The sequence below is a fragment of the Abramis brama genome, assembly GCF_963993115.1.
Source record: "Abramis brama genome assembly, chromosome: 16".
NCBI classification, from domain to species: domain Eukaryota; kingdom Metazoa; phylum Chordata; class Actinopteri; order Cypriniformes; family Leuciscidae; genus Abramis; species Abramis brama.
Window position 1 is genome coordinate 16472004 of NC_139978.1, and position 18860 is coordinate 16490863.

General features: G+C 38.3%; 1 protein-coding gene across 2 annotated transcripts in view; it reads right to left on the reverse strand.

Annotated features, from left to right (window-relative positions):
- gfra2a (GDNF family receptor alpha 2a) overlaps nt 1-12565 on the reverse strand; it is an 84127-nt gene extending 71562 nt beyond the window's left edge. For both annotated transcript variants that reach the window (XM_084138812.1, XM_084138813.1), the window contains exons 1-2: nt 11811-12565; nt 9763-10068 (exon numbers count right to left, since the gene is read on the reverse strand). In XM_084138812.1, the coding sequence (XP_083994938.1) occupies nt 9763-10068; nt 11811-11904 (400 nt within the window). In that variant the 5' untranslated portion in view covers nt 11905-12565. The remainder of the gene's footprint in view (nt 1-9762; nt 10069-11810) is intronic.
- Nucleotides 12566-18860: the final 6295 nt, after the last annotated feature.

An 18860-nucleotide genomic window follows, 5' to 3' on the forward strand; every position in this document is an offset into this window, starting at 1 on the left:
ATTTATGAGACATCGCTTCCCCACCATTGACATAAATTTCCGTCTTTCCGTGTTTTCACTGTTATACAGTAGGGGGCGCTATTTCGTATCTTCTGAAAGAGAACTGAATCTCCTGATCAAAAGACATGTGAAGAAGAAGCAGAAACAAGCAATAGCATATGTAAGCAAATGCATATACCAAACAACATGATCAACAGCATATGAATCAAAACTGCCTAATGTTACCGAATGAAATGTCGACCCAGGACGAGCTATAGGACTGTGAAGCTTTGGGGGTGTTGATGGTAAAACTGAAGATCTTTGCCCGAACCCGTCGGTCATTAATAATTTCGATCATTTTTACACGGGCATTTTACAATAATTTTGATCATCATTCTGAATCCCATCCAGACATAGTATTTGACAAAAACGTGATTTTCTCAGCTTTTTGCTCAAAATGTTTTTATTTTTTTAATTTTTTTATGAAACTTACCCACATTCACCAAAACTGAAATGTGTATTTTTTTCTTAATAAACTGTATCATTTTTAATCTGTTTGTCCAACCAATGAAAGACATACAAACAGTGTCCAGCGCAGTGTTATGTTAGTTTGTGATTTAGTTTTACTATTGTTTTATTCATATATTTAGCTTTTTTGCTGTAGAATATTTTTAGTTTTTGTGTTAATTTTAGTTTGTTATTTTTTTGTCATTTTGATATGTGCTTTGTCATTTTAGTTTTTTATCACTATTTATTAGGGGTGTGACGAGACGCTTACTCCACGAGACGAGACGAGACACGAGATTGGGTTCATGAGAACGAGACAAGACGAGATTTTTACACAATTTTTAAGAAATCCTCAATGATGAAATATATGAATGGAAAATAGTCTTTTATTCAACTGAAAATCAACTTGTAATGAATGTTATTTTACTTCTATTTTAATGAATTCTATGCAGTAAAGGACATGCAAACACTGCAAAATGTTTTGCTATAAACTCTACCGTCTGGCTTCTCCCCTGTACGATTTCACATGAGAAATCGAACTCCTTTCCACAAATCGAACATAAAAAAAATAAAACAGTATAAATAAAATAAATATAAATAACTGAAATAACACTTTAAATGCAAACAGTAAGTGTGTATCCATAATCAAAGTACTGCTCTCTCAAAACTACAAGTTCAAACAGAAACAAATTTTTTCTTCAAGCATGAAAAAGAGATAAATTAACTACACAGAACAACCTAAGATATGGTCATGTTCTTTTTCAAGAATATAAGCATGTCGACGATTTCTGGCAGCAGTTGAGACCTTTGGGCAGTAACTAGGGCTGCACGATATGAGGAAAAGCTGCGATGTGCGATAACATTGTTTAATATTGCGATGTCGATATGACTTGTGATATGTGAATGTTAGCTATACTGTTCCCATGTCTTAGTGCTTCAATAGGTTCTTTGCGCCATAGGTCAAATGTTTATTACCTGCCTGGTTCAGATTACACTATTTTAGCGCGATTTTGGCACGATCCGTTTCGTGGAGATTCGTAAAGGACAACGGGCGTCGGGACGCAAGATTCGATCGTTTCATTTCGTATAAGTTAGTGTGTCATAGTGGGCGACAACGCGTCTGTGATGCTTCAGGACATCACGACAGAAAGACTAGCATGTTTAATTTTAACGGTCCTCCACGACGGGTTGAGTGTGAGCGAGAGTGAGTGTGCGCGAGTGAGTGAGAGTGCGAGCAACAGTGAGTGTGCGTGCGCGAGTGAGCGTGTGTGTGTGTGTGCGAGTGAGTGAGTGAGTGAGCGAGGGACAGTGAGTGTGTGTGTGTGTGTGTGTGTGTGTGTGTGTGCGCGGAGTGTGTGTGTGTGTGATTGGCCCGGCACACAAATGATTTAAACGTGCCAGGGGCATCTTCAATACTAATTTCACCCTCACGCTCCATCACGCTGACATCACAACAACTCACGAGACAAAGTTTTACCTCGACGAGAAATCTCGTCGCGTTTTAATCTCGCGAGATCTCGTAACACGTGATCTCGTCACACCCCTACTATTTATGTTTAATTTATTTTTAGTTCAGTTTTAGTTTGTTTTAGTTAACGATAAAAACCCTGGTTCAGGGAAACAATAATTCTGCAATTCCATTTACACAGAAAGGACACACTGTCAAAATTGTATCCTTATATTGAAATCATTACAATCAAATATGTAATCACATTCACAACGCTCAATACATGATGCTAACTGACCACATGGCATCTTTTAGCCAGTGGTGTAAATGGCCGAGATTCACTGGAAGACCTAATTTTACCATAGAAAATCCCATTATATATAAAAGTATGAAATTTGTATGGCATTGGGAGGTTATTACGTGGATAAAAGATGGAAATCCTCTACATTTTGAACTGGAACTTCAAAACTTTTAAATCTTTACTTTGTTTCTTGAATTCTCAAAAGGTTTCTGCCATCTGTATGTTTGTCACGATCAGCAGCACTTAGCCTACATAATTTGATGTACTGTTTAGAGGAGTCTCTCTTAAGTTCTCAACTTTGAAGAACAGATCTGTGATCGCAGTAACTCCCCTAACCCTATTCATCTGTATCTTAAGACAGAACCTCCTTCAGGTATACAATCAGATCACAAGCCTTTCTTACTGCTCAGTGGCTTTCTCCAGTTTTCCCTATGGTAAAATTACTTAAGTGTTTGTCTTTGGTAAGACAACCGGGGGAGCTTGTGTCAAAATCAATTAGCTTCCTGTTAAGTTGAACCAGGTTCACTGCACAATGGTTCAAATTAATTTTGACTGATTCTGTGCCATACTCTCAGTGTCCACAAGAGCACAACTCAAGCTACTGCGGGTGATAAAGCATCACTAATGCTGTTAGTAAAGTACTGCAGTTCAGGGAGTACTCAATCAACATTCATTCTTGATTAAAAGACCAAATAATTCCGTTACACCCCACAGAATTGGTAATTGCATGTGCGCCTCTCAGTGCATGTTATATTGGTACAGTATATTTACACGTTTAGTGAGTATCTCTTTAGCGAGTCATCATTTCTGTTCATTTTCCACTGAATTATGTGATCTGGTAAGCATATTAGTGTGCTGTCTCCCTGTGTTTTCTCTATTGGAGTCACTGTTATGATAAAGAAAAAGATATTTTGTTGCACATATGCCACTCATATTACGTGCTGATAACCAGCCTTGTCGTTTCCGATGACGAAGTTCCATTACATTTCCACGTTATGTCTCTGTACCTAACTAACCCATAGAAATATTTTTACACAAGAAACATGAAGCTCATAAAAAGAAAGACTTTTGATAGGTGGGTATTATGTATATTGGGATCTAAGGGATGTGGATGGGCAAGCCATGTAATGTCAGAGTAAAGTAATGCCACAACTTACATTTGACCACAATGCTCTTGTCATATTTTCTCCCGAAACTAAGTAATATCAATATATCTAGCCACCGAATGTAAGCTTTTCCATATTCCAAGCTAGCTTGCTGCAATGGTGATGTCACGTGCACGTGCAAGTTGGATTGTTTGATTTCAAATCAGTAGGGGTTGAGACTACAAAAATAACATTGTAACAAACTAAACAGAAAAACTATAGGATTTTTCCATTGACTTTTGGGATATTGCAGAAAATAAGTAGCCTGGTAATACCAAACTCTGCTACTTCGCTTTGCTTCGTAGAAAGAGTCTGGCATGGCATAATTGAAAAGCATTTTCTTTCTCGCGGGGGGGCGCTTGTCTGAAGTTTAAAATCTGGTTACCCGTAAGCCAATCACATAACGTTTGGTTATGGCGTGTGTTATGCGCATGCTCAGCCGCATCTAACTTCCACTGTAAACACATGTATGATGCGAAAACAAAACCATCGAGCGAAATACCGGAGTGAACATGGCTGTGAACGACTTTTGCAGATTATGTGAAGTAAATCTACGCATCCGCTAAATAAAAAATAAAAAATAAAGCTGAAAAATCAGTGTTTACGTCGTCACGGCTCTCAGCCCGCCCTCTGTTCGTTGATTGGCCGGCTGTTTTCAGGCCGGAGGAAAACGGAAAGCTATTACGCTGTCTCAGACTGAGTACAGAAGCGAAATGAAATTGAGCGGAAGTACGAAGTCTGACGTAGTCAGGCTAGAAAATAAGCTGTGACCAAGAAAAGTGTATGATTCTTAAACGAAGAAAAGAAATTAAACTAAACTAAATGTGGGCTATAAACAAACAACACCACGGTCACGTGACTTCAATGTCATAAAAAAAATCACCAAGGGGTATTACCGATGTATTTAATAAAACTTGAAAACTTGAAATGCCTGAATAAAACTTAAGACATTTCACCAAAAACCCATAAAAAAAAACAAAAAAACATTGACTTTGGGACGATGGAACCACTTAAAGGTGCAAAAGGTGATTCTATACAGAACTATTTTTTTTTTTTATGCTGGTTGAAAGTCTCCTCATATCCTGATAGCAATCACCATGTTAAGCGGTCTGTATTTTTATAAATATATATCATCTGTGGAAGGGCCATAAAATGTATATCGTCGGTAGGACTATAAAATGTATATCGTTGGTAGGACCATAAAATGTTCGTTCAATCATTGCATTCGGTCCGAATGAAATGATACCATGAGTTTTTAATGTCAGTCAACGTGTGTTTGCGTTGACTGACCACTGCGCAGCCTGTTCACGCAGACATAATACGTCATCAGAGTGTTTCACGTACGCTGTTCAGACAACAACAACCTAACAACCTTATACATTTCAAGTTTGGCAGTACAGTTCTATGAACTGCTGACTTTGCCCTATCCAAATAATTCAGTGAGATTTGACTGTTTTGCTCTTATAATCGCATATGAATAAAGCTGAAATACAGTGCATTATTTCCTTTATGTCAAGGTCAACTTCTGAACTGAAGTAATTTCACAATCACATACTTATATATGCAAGCAAGTACTTCTGTTTCTCCCCTCACTGTACTGTAAAGTTTTCTCACAGGTGAATGACACATGATGTAATCCAATAACATTGTCTCTGTTCATCTCGCTTCTAGTCTGTGCGTTCATGTGTTTTGGACGAGGTGTGGCTTTGGACGGCGATTTGCAGGGAGGGTGGGATTGTATGCTTTCAATGCTAGCAGGCGAAAGTTATCATTTCCCAGATCACAACTCATTTCCGCATTTTGGCCTACAAAAAAATGTCATCCCTGCAGAAATCTATTAGGCCTAGTAAATTTGTCTCATTTTAAGGATGTTTAAAAATTAAGTCATTTGAAAATGGTCATTTCCAAGCCTGTAAAATTCATAGAAAAGGATTGGAAATCTTGATAATGAACATAAATATTAATAGGCTATAAATCACTCGGATTGTGAGTGCAGTCCCTGTTAAATGTTTATTAAAAGTCCTTATCCATCACAAAATACTTGAAAAGTCATGGAAAAACCATGGAAATTGGTGGTTAACATGGATGAGATGAACACATTAGTTTGTAAAAAACGGAAAAAAAAACCTCTTTCTCCATTGATGGCCAATTTATTTATTTATTTATTTTTTGAGGTGCAGACTGATGGGGCAGTGAACCCGAGGTTACCCCGTGAGTCAGTCCTAGAGCTCCTCCTGTCCGTTTTTAGGGAAAAATCGGGTCCATCAGAGACGTCCAATAGATTTATTAGGCGCCGAAATAACACCACAGGCACAGTTTAATCACCATGGGAAAATCTCAGAGTAAAATTGGGAGTTGTGAAAAATATGATACACCGGTGTTTTGCCAGATGATAAGTTTATCTATGTATCATCTTTTAATTCATTTTATAACTGTATTATATATCTCTTTTTATAACTGTTTTAATTTGCCTTGCTTTTATTTTGTGATTATTTTAATTAATTTATGTAAAGTACTTTGAATTGCCATAGTGTATGAAATGTGCTATATAAATAAACTTGCCTTGCCTTGCCTTACAACTAACTCTCATTAGAGTATTAGGTGTAGGGTTGAGGTTAGAAGAATAAGGGGTTAAGGTTAGTAGTTGACATGTACTTGCAAAGTAACTTATAGTCAGTAGAATGTCTGTTACAATATCACAATAAAGAGTTAGCAGATATTAAGTAGACAGTCTACTTATAATACTTAACTAATAACAACTTCATGTCTATGCGCAAAGATTCATATTCAATATCAAGTGATGCTGAGATAAACGGGAATGCTAACAGATAGCTTTCACTCCGTGAAGTAGTAATGTGTGGCCATTTGGAGGTAGTTAGACCAGCTTGTTCCGTATGCAAACATTATTTTCCCTTGTGTTTAAATTCAAGGTATTCATGATTAACCTCAGACAGGCTGGACAACAGAGCTTGCATAACCTTACATAGCAACAGGGGGCTTTTCACCAGTACCATTGAACTGCACACACATATTCATCCTATAGAGGATACAGGGCCTTGAAACACTGGAGCCTTTAAATGAAATCTTATACTATTCCCATATCAGGTCATGCCTCTGTACTGATTTTCCACCTCACCGTTGCACACATACCGCAGAAAGCAATTACTCTTTGTCAACTATCTAATCTATTGTTATGATGTTGGTGGAGAATGGAATGAATTCGGCTCTCAGGACCCAAAGGTAAACAGTATACACTTCCCTCTACTCTGCCATGGAGTGTTCTCGTGCTTATTTAGGCTTGGCAGATACAATGATGGATGAATGGATGGATCGCTATAAAGACGACCAGATGGAGAGTGAGAAAAAAAAAATGAGTGAAATGTGTGCACATACGGATTTTAGCACTAAACCTTCAGGTAAGGTAAAACCTCCATGCAACTATTTTCGATGATGGGAACATGCAAACAATATTACAGATCTTGAAACTTAAGAGGGCAAAGAGTTGAGAAACTGTTTGTCAAAATAGCAATAGAATTTCATATTTGGATTCAGCAATGAAATATGATAACAACAGTATCATAAAAAGTAGTCCGTCTCTTCCTCCTTATAATGTCTCTGGTTTAGACTACATGTATCCACCTCTGTTCATAATGCTAATGCTGCACCTGACTGCATTTTCAGCATGTTTCCCATGCTTTGCCCTGCTGGGAAATGTATCTCTAAAGCCATGGCAAAAATAAGATTTATAAAATACATTCAGCAGAAAATCAGGTGTTGTAATGATAACACTCAGCTACTACTGTACGTTCTTAATAATTCAAATCTCAAATGGGAAATCCAACACACCAAACCTATGAGATCGACACTGTGAAAACATGCAGTTGTTACCTTAAAAAGCTATTTCTGCCTGATCTGACCCTTAATATGACCCTTCATTGGTGTAAACTAATGTAGTCCATGTTTACACTTGTTTACACCATGTTTTTTTTGTTTTTTTATCTTACCGAAACTAAATATTCATATATTAAATTATATTTAAAAAATGAAAACCATTTAATTAAAATGTTGCCAGAACGAACACATTTAGGTTTCTGGACAGACATTTATTTCACTGTAATGATCACGATCGAAAACAATCACCTAAACAACAACGATCGAAACGATTTTGCTTGCATTGGATTTGTAAGCTTGCATTGGGATACGACCTCTAACTTAATGAAATACGACAAGAACAGTGCACAACAAGGCAATAAGGGATGCATCTTCATCTCATAAACAATCTATAACAACATCTAGTTAACAGTATTGAGGGAGTACAACCAATAAGCTGTGAACACTCTGTTCACATGGGGGTTGGTACTGTATGCATGGCTGCTCAAAAGGAGGTCAATCAATCGTTTTGACTCCACACGGTTCAGTTTGCATCTGCTTGATCAGGGCAGAGATAAAAGGATATTCCATAACCACAGGGCGCATGAGCCACGCTACCCACACAGAACAACACTGGTCACTACTGTAAAACTGCTCAGAGAGGCTCTAATGTTTCTTGCAGTGCAGCGTTAGATCAGATGCAAAGATCAATTGCTGGCATCACATTTCACATAACCAGAGTGAACATCTGCGTTATGTTCATCACAGTGAACGTGTGCTCAGTTAACTGTGAGTTGAGACATACTGCTACATCCTGGCATTTAATGACTCCTCTGTTCAGGTCCAAAACGATTCTCAACTAGGCTTATCACTGTGCTTTCTATTTCAGTGGAAAACATTCTGAACATATGAAACTATAACAAATTAATGGGGGAAAAAATGCATCAGTGATGAGAATATTGGAAACACTTCCATGCATCAAAATATTGCTTGACTACAAACCAGAAATTACATTCCGGCAGAAAAAGGAATGTTGATTGAAACAAAAAAAAACAAGATGCAAACTGAATTGTGTTTGCTTTAGAGCAGCTGCAGGAACGAAGAAGACGAGCTGAATGGCAGCATCACATTGAGGTGTTCGGCCCAAAGCTGATCAAGTCATATATATTCAGCTCATGCAAACATGACACCACAATGGCGCGTCCTCACCCTCCTCCTGCGCCGCATTACTTCTGGCTGTTACCCCAGTGAGGAGTAATGTCAGTACACAAGGACCGTTTTCTCTCATTCATGGGCCTGACAGCACTACCAGCTAATGCACATCCCATCTACTGCCACTGGACTCTACTTGCACTGTATAAATGAACAGTGAAGGTGTTATGTAGGGATGTTATAGTAATTTCACAATTGTGTTTTCTTTAGCACTGGATTCTGGCAGCTAATGTTCAAAACACACACACACACACACACACACACACACACACACACACACACACACACACACACACACACACACACACACACACACACACATATACGCACGGAGCCATGTCCACTGAGGTATGTATGATACACAGCCTGATCTCATGAAAATGCGTCTCTATTGCATGCATGTTGGATACACAGAAGGCTAGCATATAAATGTTTAGATAGTGTATGTGTGCAGTGGCGTAAAGCAATTTGTTACATCGCGAGACCTGATATAACGCGATACTTCCTTTGGGCCCGCCGGCCCAGAGTTGCAAGTTGTGGTTTTTCGGCTCACAGGCGCTCGGGGGGTGCGAGACGACCACCATTCAACCCGAAAAATGTCATATAACCATTCCAATGACTCCGAAGCTGTTCAAATTAAGCTAAAAAAACTGCATAGTGCTGCTTTAAATTATATAAATACAAAATACATTTTTGCCCATTATATTGAGTTTTGGGGGCATTAAAAATGCATTGTAATAGACTAAATCATGCAGTGAAAGTGTGCACTCTAAATGCGCAAACACACTTATTTAACCTACTAGACTTATGCAGAGTATGTCCACTCTCTAGGTGTGTTTTGTAAAGTGAGGGATATACTCGACAATGTCATATCGCATGTCGTTAAAACAACAATTAAGATATTATCGTAGACGATATACAGTATATTATATATCACACACCTATAATATATATATATATATATATATATATATATATATATATATATATATATATATATATATATTAAATCATATAAAATGTAAATTTCTATTTTTTTTTTTCTATCAGAACACTCTTTATATAATAACAGTGGACATGTTTAATTCAGTTCAATGTTCAGTATAGCTTTGTTGTAGGCAAGACTTCGGCTTCTACAGAATATTACCATAAAATAAATCTACTCTGAGAAATATTAACTGGAGTTAAATGTTAAATGTGTGACTACTAGCCTCCATCTCCCCTACTGCCTTTCTGGGATCAATCATGTGTATCTATCCGACTATCTTATCCATTGATCCATAATCCCAGAGAGCTCTTACCTTCAGTCAGGCCTATGTTGATGCTCCAGTAACTCTGCAGACACTGCATTTCCTTCTTCATTCCCCTCTTGCAGCGGCAGTCGAACAGATCCATCTCCTGCAACACTTCCAGGGCTACCTGGCAATCCCTATTGGCCAACATGGTGTTCCTGTCCTTGCCTGCCAGACACTGTCTCATGATCCTGAAGCGATGGCTGCATTTTTGGTCCTGGTTACACTTCTCGGTGGCTCTTAAACAGTCCATTGAATCTTGGTGCCCAGACTCAGAGAGAGCAGAAGAGCCCGACATGGAGAACACTAGCTCATCTATGTAGGAGGGTGGAGAAGAATGAAGGTTCAGGTATATGTTTTTACATATGGACTGAGAAATGTCCCACAAACACAACTCTTTAATTAGATAACAGGATAGAAGTTTACCAAATCTTTATCTATTTATGACTAATGGATCTAGAAAGACATCACTGACTGCATCCACTAATTTTTTCATAATAAATATAAAGTAATTTTGCAATGACTATACAGCAAAACAGTGCAATTTAGAGATCAAGCCAGGGGCAATGACCAGATGATTGTGAGATCCTTTTAATGACTCACAAGGGTCGCTTGACAGCTCAGAATGGTGTCAAAGTACGAAATACATCCCTCGAAGAGCCAAATATCATATGCATCACACAAAAGACTTCTAATTAGCATGGCGTGAGTCACCAGTGAGTGACAGTCTTTTTTTAGCATTTGTTAAAAAAATGGATTTAATTAGTGGCTTTATACTTTCTTCGTTATTTTACTACTACAAATGGCCTTTGCTCAATTCCACTTTTTCCTTTGTGTTTGAGAGTGACATAGATAAAATAAATAAAAATAAATAAAAAAAACATTGTACATGTATGCATTTTTTATTTTATTTTTTGGTCATAGGGTCATTGTAAAGGAGGTGCAACCCACCAGTGACACCTACAGGTGTAAATACATCAGAATACTTACCAATCTCATTTTTTTTTTCTTTTTTTTTTTTTCTTAAAACTGTTCAGAGCATATCAGTGAGAAGAACCAGAATGAAATATTCAGACACACCCTTGGAAAACGAATCACGAATGAAAAACGAATGAATGCTTTGCATATTTCAAATAAATAAATACATAAAAAGACTGAGAAATGCTGCGAGATGCTCTAAGAATGCAAATGTGTGAAAAGAAGAAAATCAGGAAAGTAGTATAGGCTACTTTACATTACGTTTTATTATAGATATTAATAATACTGTAGTATTAATTACAGTTCCACATATACACTGCAACATTAAAACTAATGTAAAGCGTAACTGGAGGTTCAATATCTATTTCAAAATGTGTAAATGGTTAATATGTTCTGCGGACTGTTTAAATATTCAGCCTATTTTTCATCATATGGTGCGCAGAAAGGATCAAGTCTCGTCAGTGTGAAATCGCCAGTGATAAATCCACAAAGTGACCTTGATAATTCTCAGCGTTATTGAAACATTTAATTTACTGTGAATTATTTTCTATAGCCTACACTGACTCGTAATGAGTCGGATTATATATATATATATATATATATATATATATATATATATATATATATATATATATATATATATATGAGTGGGATACTAATTAGATGCCATGTAAAACTATAAGACAACGTGATTAGTTATATTTATTCATAGGGAATGAAATGCAGCTCATGTAACTTGCATCATCATACATTTCAATACGCGAGTACCATGAACTGATAAGTTCTTATGTCTTCAATTCCGATTTCCATAAATGAAAACTGATAGCCTATTATGCATAGGGTATGGTTGCTTTTCTGCTCGTTATTGAACTTGACCTCACCTTAATTTCACGTAACTTCATAAACTATTATGGTATTAAAATGTAGTAATCCCGCCACATCATTAATGTTGTTACCAGAGGAAAGTGGATAAATAGCAACAATGAAACTGAATAATAAATTGAATTAAATTCCATGAGGAGATTCACTTCGACTACAGAAAAAAAGGCAAATGCGTGTAAATTTAAACAAAAACTTACCTAAAAAGAGCAGAAAGCCGTAGATATAGATATACATGTTTCTGTTTCTGAAAGGGAGTCCGCGTGCGTTAAAGGAAGCCGCTCGTGCTGTCATATGTTCCCTCCAAATTACTGTATTCTGCTTAGTCCTCTTAAAATACCGATGCTGCTCTAAACGCTCTATGACCTTAAAAATCCCAAATTGTATCCAGCGTTTGTCGGACCATGATTCTTTTCCCTGTCTAAATAATCCAAAGCCTCATATACAGAGGGAAAAGTTCTCTATTCCACTCAGGAGGGGAACTAAACCCCAGGTTTCCGTAGGAACCGTTTACTCGTGGTGGTTTCGGGTGGACAGACGCATATTCCCAATGCTGATGTTATACTATTGCAAAAGGACGCAGAATTGAAACGTCCGGCTTACTAAAGCAATGTTCCTCTATATGATACTCCCGTTTATGTCCGAAACGAAATTCCCAAGCAAAGGCAGTGAGAAACTTCAGATGGCAGAGCTCTGTGGACAGACTTCTGTCTCAGGCGAAGGCAGTGCGCTCCTGTGGAGCAAAGCATAAGCGAACGCACGTGCCCCTGTTACGCGCTCCAAACCACATGGTAAATGATCCGGAGACGGATGAGTTAATCAAACAAGGAGTCAAGCTGAATCACCATACTATGCTTAACTAATAGGTTTTAGGGCAAAGATAAATGCAACTTTTGACAATAGGTTAGTAACTGCTCTTGCAATTGTGTAACTACAATACAAACGGATACTTATCAGTGAGCATTCAGGAAGGACTTAGTTAAATCTCTCTGTATGACCAGGATGTGGCTGGTTTTGGGTGGGTTTTGGACACTTTTGAGCTGTTCAGGTTTATGATGTGTTATGCTTTGAGCATTATAGTTATAGGAACATATACTTGTCATTTTGAGGATTCACTGGTGTTACCTCTGTATAGATGTCACACTATCATTATCATCATCATGTTTGGCACAGTTTAATGCACGGAATCATCGGATAATAAGCTACACACTGTGTGAAAACATCATAATTAGGCTGTTTGCAAGACAGAATCTGATGTCATGTCAAATGCCTGCCTTTCTAAAAACAGGTGGCTGAAATAATGGTGTGCAATGAATGTGGTCAATTGCAATTATTAAGCACTAATACGGATTTCACAAGTCAATGAATCCTTGCCGTCCTTTGTCTGCAGTGTTTGGTTATACCTACTAAGGATTCAAAGCTTTGCTGATTATAGTCAGCATGAAATGGAAGTTGTGATGGTCTTTTCTTCCAAATTGTGACATAGCCGTGTAGCCTATATATATGAGTGAAAGCTTTCTCGAACAGGGAAAAATTTACAGTAGGGCGGGTTTGATTTTGTTCATCAGGAATTTATTGGATGGTTGTGGTTTGCTATTGCAGTGATCTCATGTGTGACAGGTTGGCATGCCCTTGTACCAGTAAACACGTCAACAGAGAAGAGAAGAGAAGAGAAGAGAAGAGAAGAGAAGAGAAGAGAAGAGAAGAGAAGAGAAGAGAAGAGAAGAGAAGAGAAGAGAAGAGAAGAGAAGAAAAAACTTTGAGTTCACAGCTAATTATAGTCGCTGAAGGTATTAGGACATTCTTTTGGCTTTTGGATGAACACTTATGATGAAAGATGGCATATATAAACTGTCCGGAGGACAATGAAGATTGATGGTATGTTAATTGATAACTTTCAACAGGCATTACTGACCTCTTTGGGTTATAAGTCACAAGAGCTTTCCGAATTTCTGCCGATTCTTTCTATGACATTTAAAGGTAGGGTATGGGATTTGCAAAACGGCCGGCAGATTTTGAAAATACACAACTCAAATGGTCCTACCTTCTTTCCTCCAACGCTGGCCCTGACTCCACCCATTCATGTGGAGGGAGGGGGATGGGGGGAGGGGGGTATGGTACGACCGTTTGATTGACGAACTTAATGTCCAATGATTCTAGGTGGTCTTGGAAATGATTGACTGGAGTTTTTCGAGTCCTGCCCGTTCCACAGATGATTAAATTGCTTAATTTCCATTTCAGTGCTTCTAACTCAGTGGCTGTAAGTGGGTTAGGAATAGGATTTCAAGTGATTTTGAAAAAAATGGACAAAAAAGAGAATCACATACCCCACCTTTAAGGCTGGGTAAACAAAGATAAAAGAAGTGAGAGTACAGTTCTATGAAAGTCACAGCATTTTGGCAGCAAACCATTGCCTGTTTATTGATGGCATAATGCATGTAAAATAGTACTCACACCAATGTTTAAGATAACTTTCCAATGTATTTAAAAGTTATATTATAATGCATTTTATACATGTTCAGTCACAACACAAATGGCTATTTTAAGTAAAAAAAAGAAAAAAAAAGTCTCTCAGATCAGGCCAGTCTTATAAGGCAAGTGTCAACTTTAATCCTGTGCTACCAAAATGTCAATGTCGTGACATTTTCACCTTCAGAGGATTTTTTTAAAGCCTCGCAAATCTTGTGTTTGAATGGGACAAAACGCAGAAGTGTGTTTAGCCTCAACATATTTTAGCATTTACTAATATATCCTATATATATGCCTGTTGCTAAATCAATCACTTATGCTCAGCAAAGCTGCATTTGTTTGATCAAAAATACAATAAAAACAGTAATATTGTGAAATATTATTAAAATAGTGTCACATGATCATTCAGAAATCATTCTAATATGCAGTTTTGGGGTTCAAGAAACATTTCTTCTTATAGTTAATGCTTTGATTAATATAAAATTCAAAAGAAGAGCATAGCTGCACTTTATTTCAGTGATCAGAAGCCATATGATATCTTTGTTTGAGAAAACCGTAAAATTGAAGCTTTTTGTTGTTGTTGCTTATGTTCCCCTCCAGCCCTTCCAAAACACACACCACACACACACACACACTATATAGGATACTGTTGATGTGCTTTTGTCATTTTTCGTGGACATTCAACTCCACAGATAAGAAGAGGAACATGATTAATTAATAAGCAAATTATAACAGAAACGCCATTCAATCCATTTCAACATTTCAAATTTTAGCCTTGGAATCTACTTAAGTTTGAATAGGGAACAAGGGTGACATTTTAGTGGTAATGAGTAAAAATCACTAATGTGCTGTTTCTTTATTAACCTCTCCAGCAGCAGGCAGCATATGTGGTGTACTGTTAAAGTTATCTCTCATTGCCTGTTCAATTACTCCCAGCACAGAGGAGAAAAGTTCACTGGGCCAAACACTGGCTAAAGGATTAGATAATAATGCTAAAATACCCTCCTAATGTCCTCAAATTTCATAAGAAAAGATGGAATTTCCCAGTGTTGTGGCTCATCAAAGGCTGTATAGATCACTTGGCATAATAGTCTCACTGTATGTCACTTCTTGAACACATTCCAGACCACTCATTAATCACAGAGCAGCTCTATTGAAAGACAAGACAACGGACTGGTGAAAAATGACCCTACTATAAGTTTTTGATGAAGACATGTACATGTTGCTGTCAAGCCTTTTCTTCTAATACTTGAGTTGTCTTCCGAGTTCAGTCGCGGAATTGCCATGGATTGAGTCTGACTGATGGGCTAGCTGTCACGCTGGGACTTTGTCTTTTTTTTTTTTTTTCACATATTCTAGCGATGAGAAGCTAAAGCTGGCATGGTCAGCTCTGGGTTTGGACCTGCACCATCCTTCATCTGTTTTTTCATGTTAATTAATGTCTCTTTCCAATCCCTCTGGTGTCTAATCTGTCAGGCTAGCTGTGTCCTTGGTTAGGCCAATGTCCTTCATTTCAGCATGGTAAGAATCCCACCGATTTAGTGCTATTAAGTCTCAGTTGGGTCTAGTGAGCCACCGAGCCAAATTTAGACCACGCCAGCAGACTCACAAGAGGATTACACACCGCCAAGAGGGAAAGTAGATGTTCTTTGATGTTGTAGAAAACACCTTCTGGCTGTATTGCAGTTTTGTTTTGTTTTGTTTCAGTTTTATTGTATTTCTATGGTGTGTTTTTTTTGGGTGTGAATGGACTTTCAGCTTAATGGCAAAGCTTGTTTACAAGCAGACACGCTCAGTGAGAATTTCCCAAAATGTAGTCAGTGCAATGGGAATAATCTGTTGTATATTAATGTAGGAACAGCTGCTAGCAGTCCAGAAATGTTAGCGATGTTAGCGGCAACCCAGTCAGTGGGTTAGTTTAATCTGCAGATTAGTAGGAATGTTTTCAAAATGCCTTTGGTTTAGATATCAAATCTTAGAGTTATACACAAGCTTTTGAAAGCAGATAAAAATAGAGACCGTGTAAACAAACACCCTTATTCCTATGTGTATTACGTTTCTTAGAAATATAATCATGTCTAAGCAGTAGACTTGTCATCATCCCAAAGTCATTTATAGATGCTTTTGTCAGCTATTTATATATGGGTCAGTAAGGATGTACATGACAAACAAAAACACACTATTTCTTAGAAATGTACACTTTTAAAATAAAAAAGAGTAACTTGAATGACTTAAATGTCATGTCATGAATGAAAAATGTCATGTGGTGTAACCAAATAAAAAATATATATATATTTCCCTTACATCTTAAATACACTGCTCAAAAAACATAAAGGGAACACTTAAACAACACAATGCAACTCCAAGTCAATCACACTTCTGTGAAATCAAACTGTCCACTTAGGAAGCAACACTGATTGACAATCAATTTCAAATGCTGTTGTGCAAATGGAATAGACAACAGGTGGAAATTATAGGCAGTTAGCAAGACACCCCCAATAAAGGAGTGGTTCTGCAGGTGGTGACCACAGACCACTTCTCAGTTCCTATGCTTCCTGGCTGATGTTTTGGTCACTTTTGAATGCTGGCGGTGCTTTCACTCTAGTGGTAGCATGAGACGGAGTCTACAACCCACACAAGTGGCTCAGGTAGTGCAGCTCATCCAGGATGGCACATCAATGCGAGCTGTGGCAAGAAGGTTTGCTGTGTCTGTCAGCGTAGTGTCCAGAGCATGGAGGCGCTACCAGGAGACAGGCCAGTACATCAGGAGACGTGGAGGAGGCCGTAGGAGGGCAACAACCCAGCAGCAGGACCGCTACCTCCGCCTTTGTGCAAGGAGGAGCAGGAGGAGCACTGCCAGAGCCCTGCAAAATGACCTCCAGCAGGCCAAAAATGTGCATGTGTCTGCTCAAACGGTCAAAAACAGACTCCATGAGGGTGGTATGAGGGCCCGACGTCCACAGGTGGGGGTTGTGCTTACAGCCCAACACCGTGCAGGACGTTTGGCATTTGCCAGAGAACACCAAGATTGGCAAATTCGCCACTGGCGCCCTGTGCTCTTCACAGATGAAAGCAGGTTCACACTGATCACATGTGACAGACGTGACAGAGTCTGGAGACGCCATGGAGAACGTTCTGCTGCCTGCAACATCTGTGAAGAGCACAGGGCCCCAGTGGCGATTTTGCCAATCTTGGTGTTCTCTGGCAAATGCCAAGCGTCCTGCACGGTGTTGGGCTGTAAGCACAACCCCCACCTGTGGACGTTGGGCCCTCATACCACCCTCATGGAGTCTGTTTCTGACCGTTTGAGCAGACACATGCACATTTTTGGCCTGCTGGAGGTTATTTTGCAGGGCTTTGGCAGTGCTCCTCCTGCTCCTCCTTGCACAAAGGCGGAGGTAGCGGTCCTGCTGCTGGGTTGTTGCCCTCCTACGGCCTCCTCCACGTCTCCTGATGTACTGGCCTGTCTCCTGGTAGCGCCTCCATGCTCTGGACACTACGCTGACAGACACAGCAAACCTTCTTGCCACAGCTCGCATTGATGTGCCATCCTGGATGAGCTGCACTACCTGAGCCACTTGTGTGGGTTGTAGACTCCGTCTCATGCTACCACTAGAGTGAAAGCACCGCCAGCATTCAAAAGTGACCAAAACATCAGCCAGGAAGCATAGGAACTGAGAAGTGGTCTGTGGTCACCACCTGCAGAACCACTCCTTTATTGGGGGTGTCTTGCTAATTGCCTATAATTTCAACCTGTTGTCTATTCCATTTGCACAACAGCATGTGAAATTGATTGTCAATCAGTGTTGCTTCCTAAGTGGACAGTTTGATTTCACAGAAGTGTGATTGACTTGGAGTTACATTGTGTTGTTTAAGTGTTCCCTTTATTTTTTTGAGCAGTGTATATATACAGTACCACTCAAAATGTATGGTCACCAAGATTACTTTCAGCAATGATGCAATAGAGTGATCAAACATTATACATGTACACACACACACACACACACACACACAAAAAAAACACTATTTCTTAGAAATGTACACTTTTAAAATAAAAAAGTGTAACTTGAATGACTTGAATGTCATGTCATGAATGAAAAATGTCATGAGGTGTAACCAAATAAAAAAGTTATGTATTTCCCTTACATCTTAAATATTAAATATATATACAGTACCACTCAAAATGTACGGTCACCAAGATTACTTTCAGCAATGATGCAATAGAGTGATCAAACATTACACACACACACACACACACACACACACACACACACACACACACACACACACACACACACACACACACACACACACACTTTATATTTTAACATAATTTTCAAATGTCCTATAAATGTAAATTTAGTTTTAGTTAGTTTCATTAATGGTTTTGTTAGTTTTAGTTTAGTTTTTATTTTGTGAACACATTTATATTTAGTTTTTATATATTTAATTACAGTTTAGAGTTAACAGAGTTAACAGAATACTTCCAGGTAAAGAGATTTATTTTCAGCTACAGTTTTTTACAATCACTTTGCTACTATTTTCAGAACCTTGATGTCATTTTTCAAAACTCTAGACACAAAACTCAAAACGGTTATCACTTGTAACACAGGCTGTCTAATGTTTAAAACATTGTATTGTGCATTCACATCTTTAAAGAAATCTTGCACAATCATTGGTTCAAAAAACAAATTTACTGTGAAATACCATTGAAACATAACTATAGATCACCCACACACAAGCAGCCGATAGTTTCACTGTGTCATTGTTCGTACAATCAT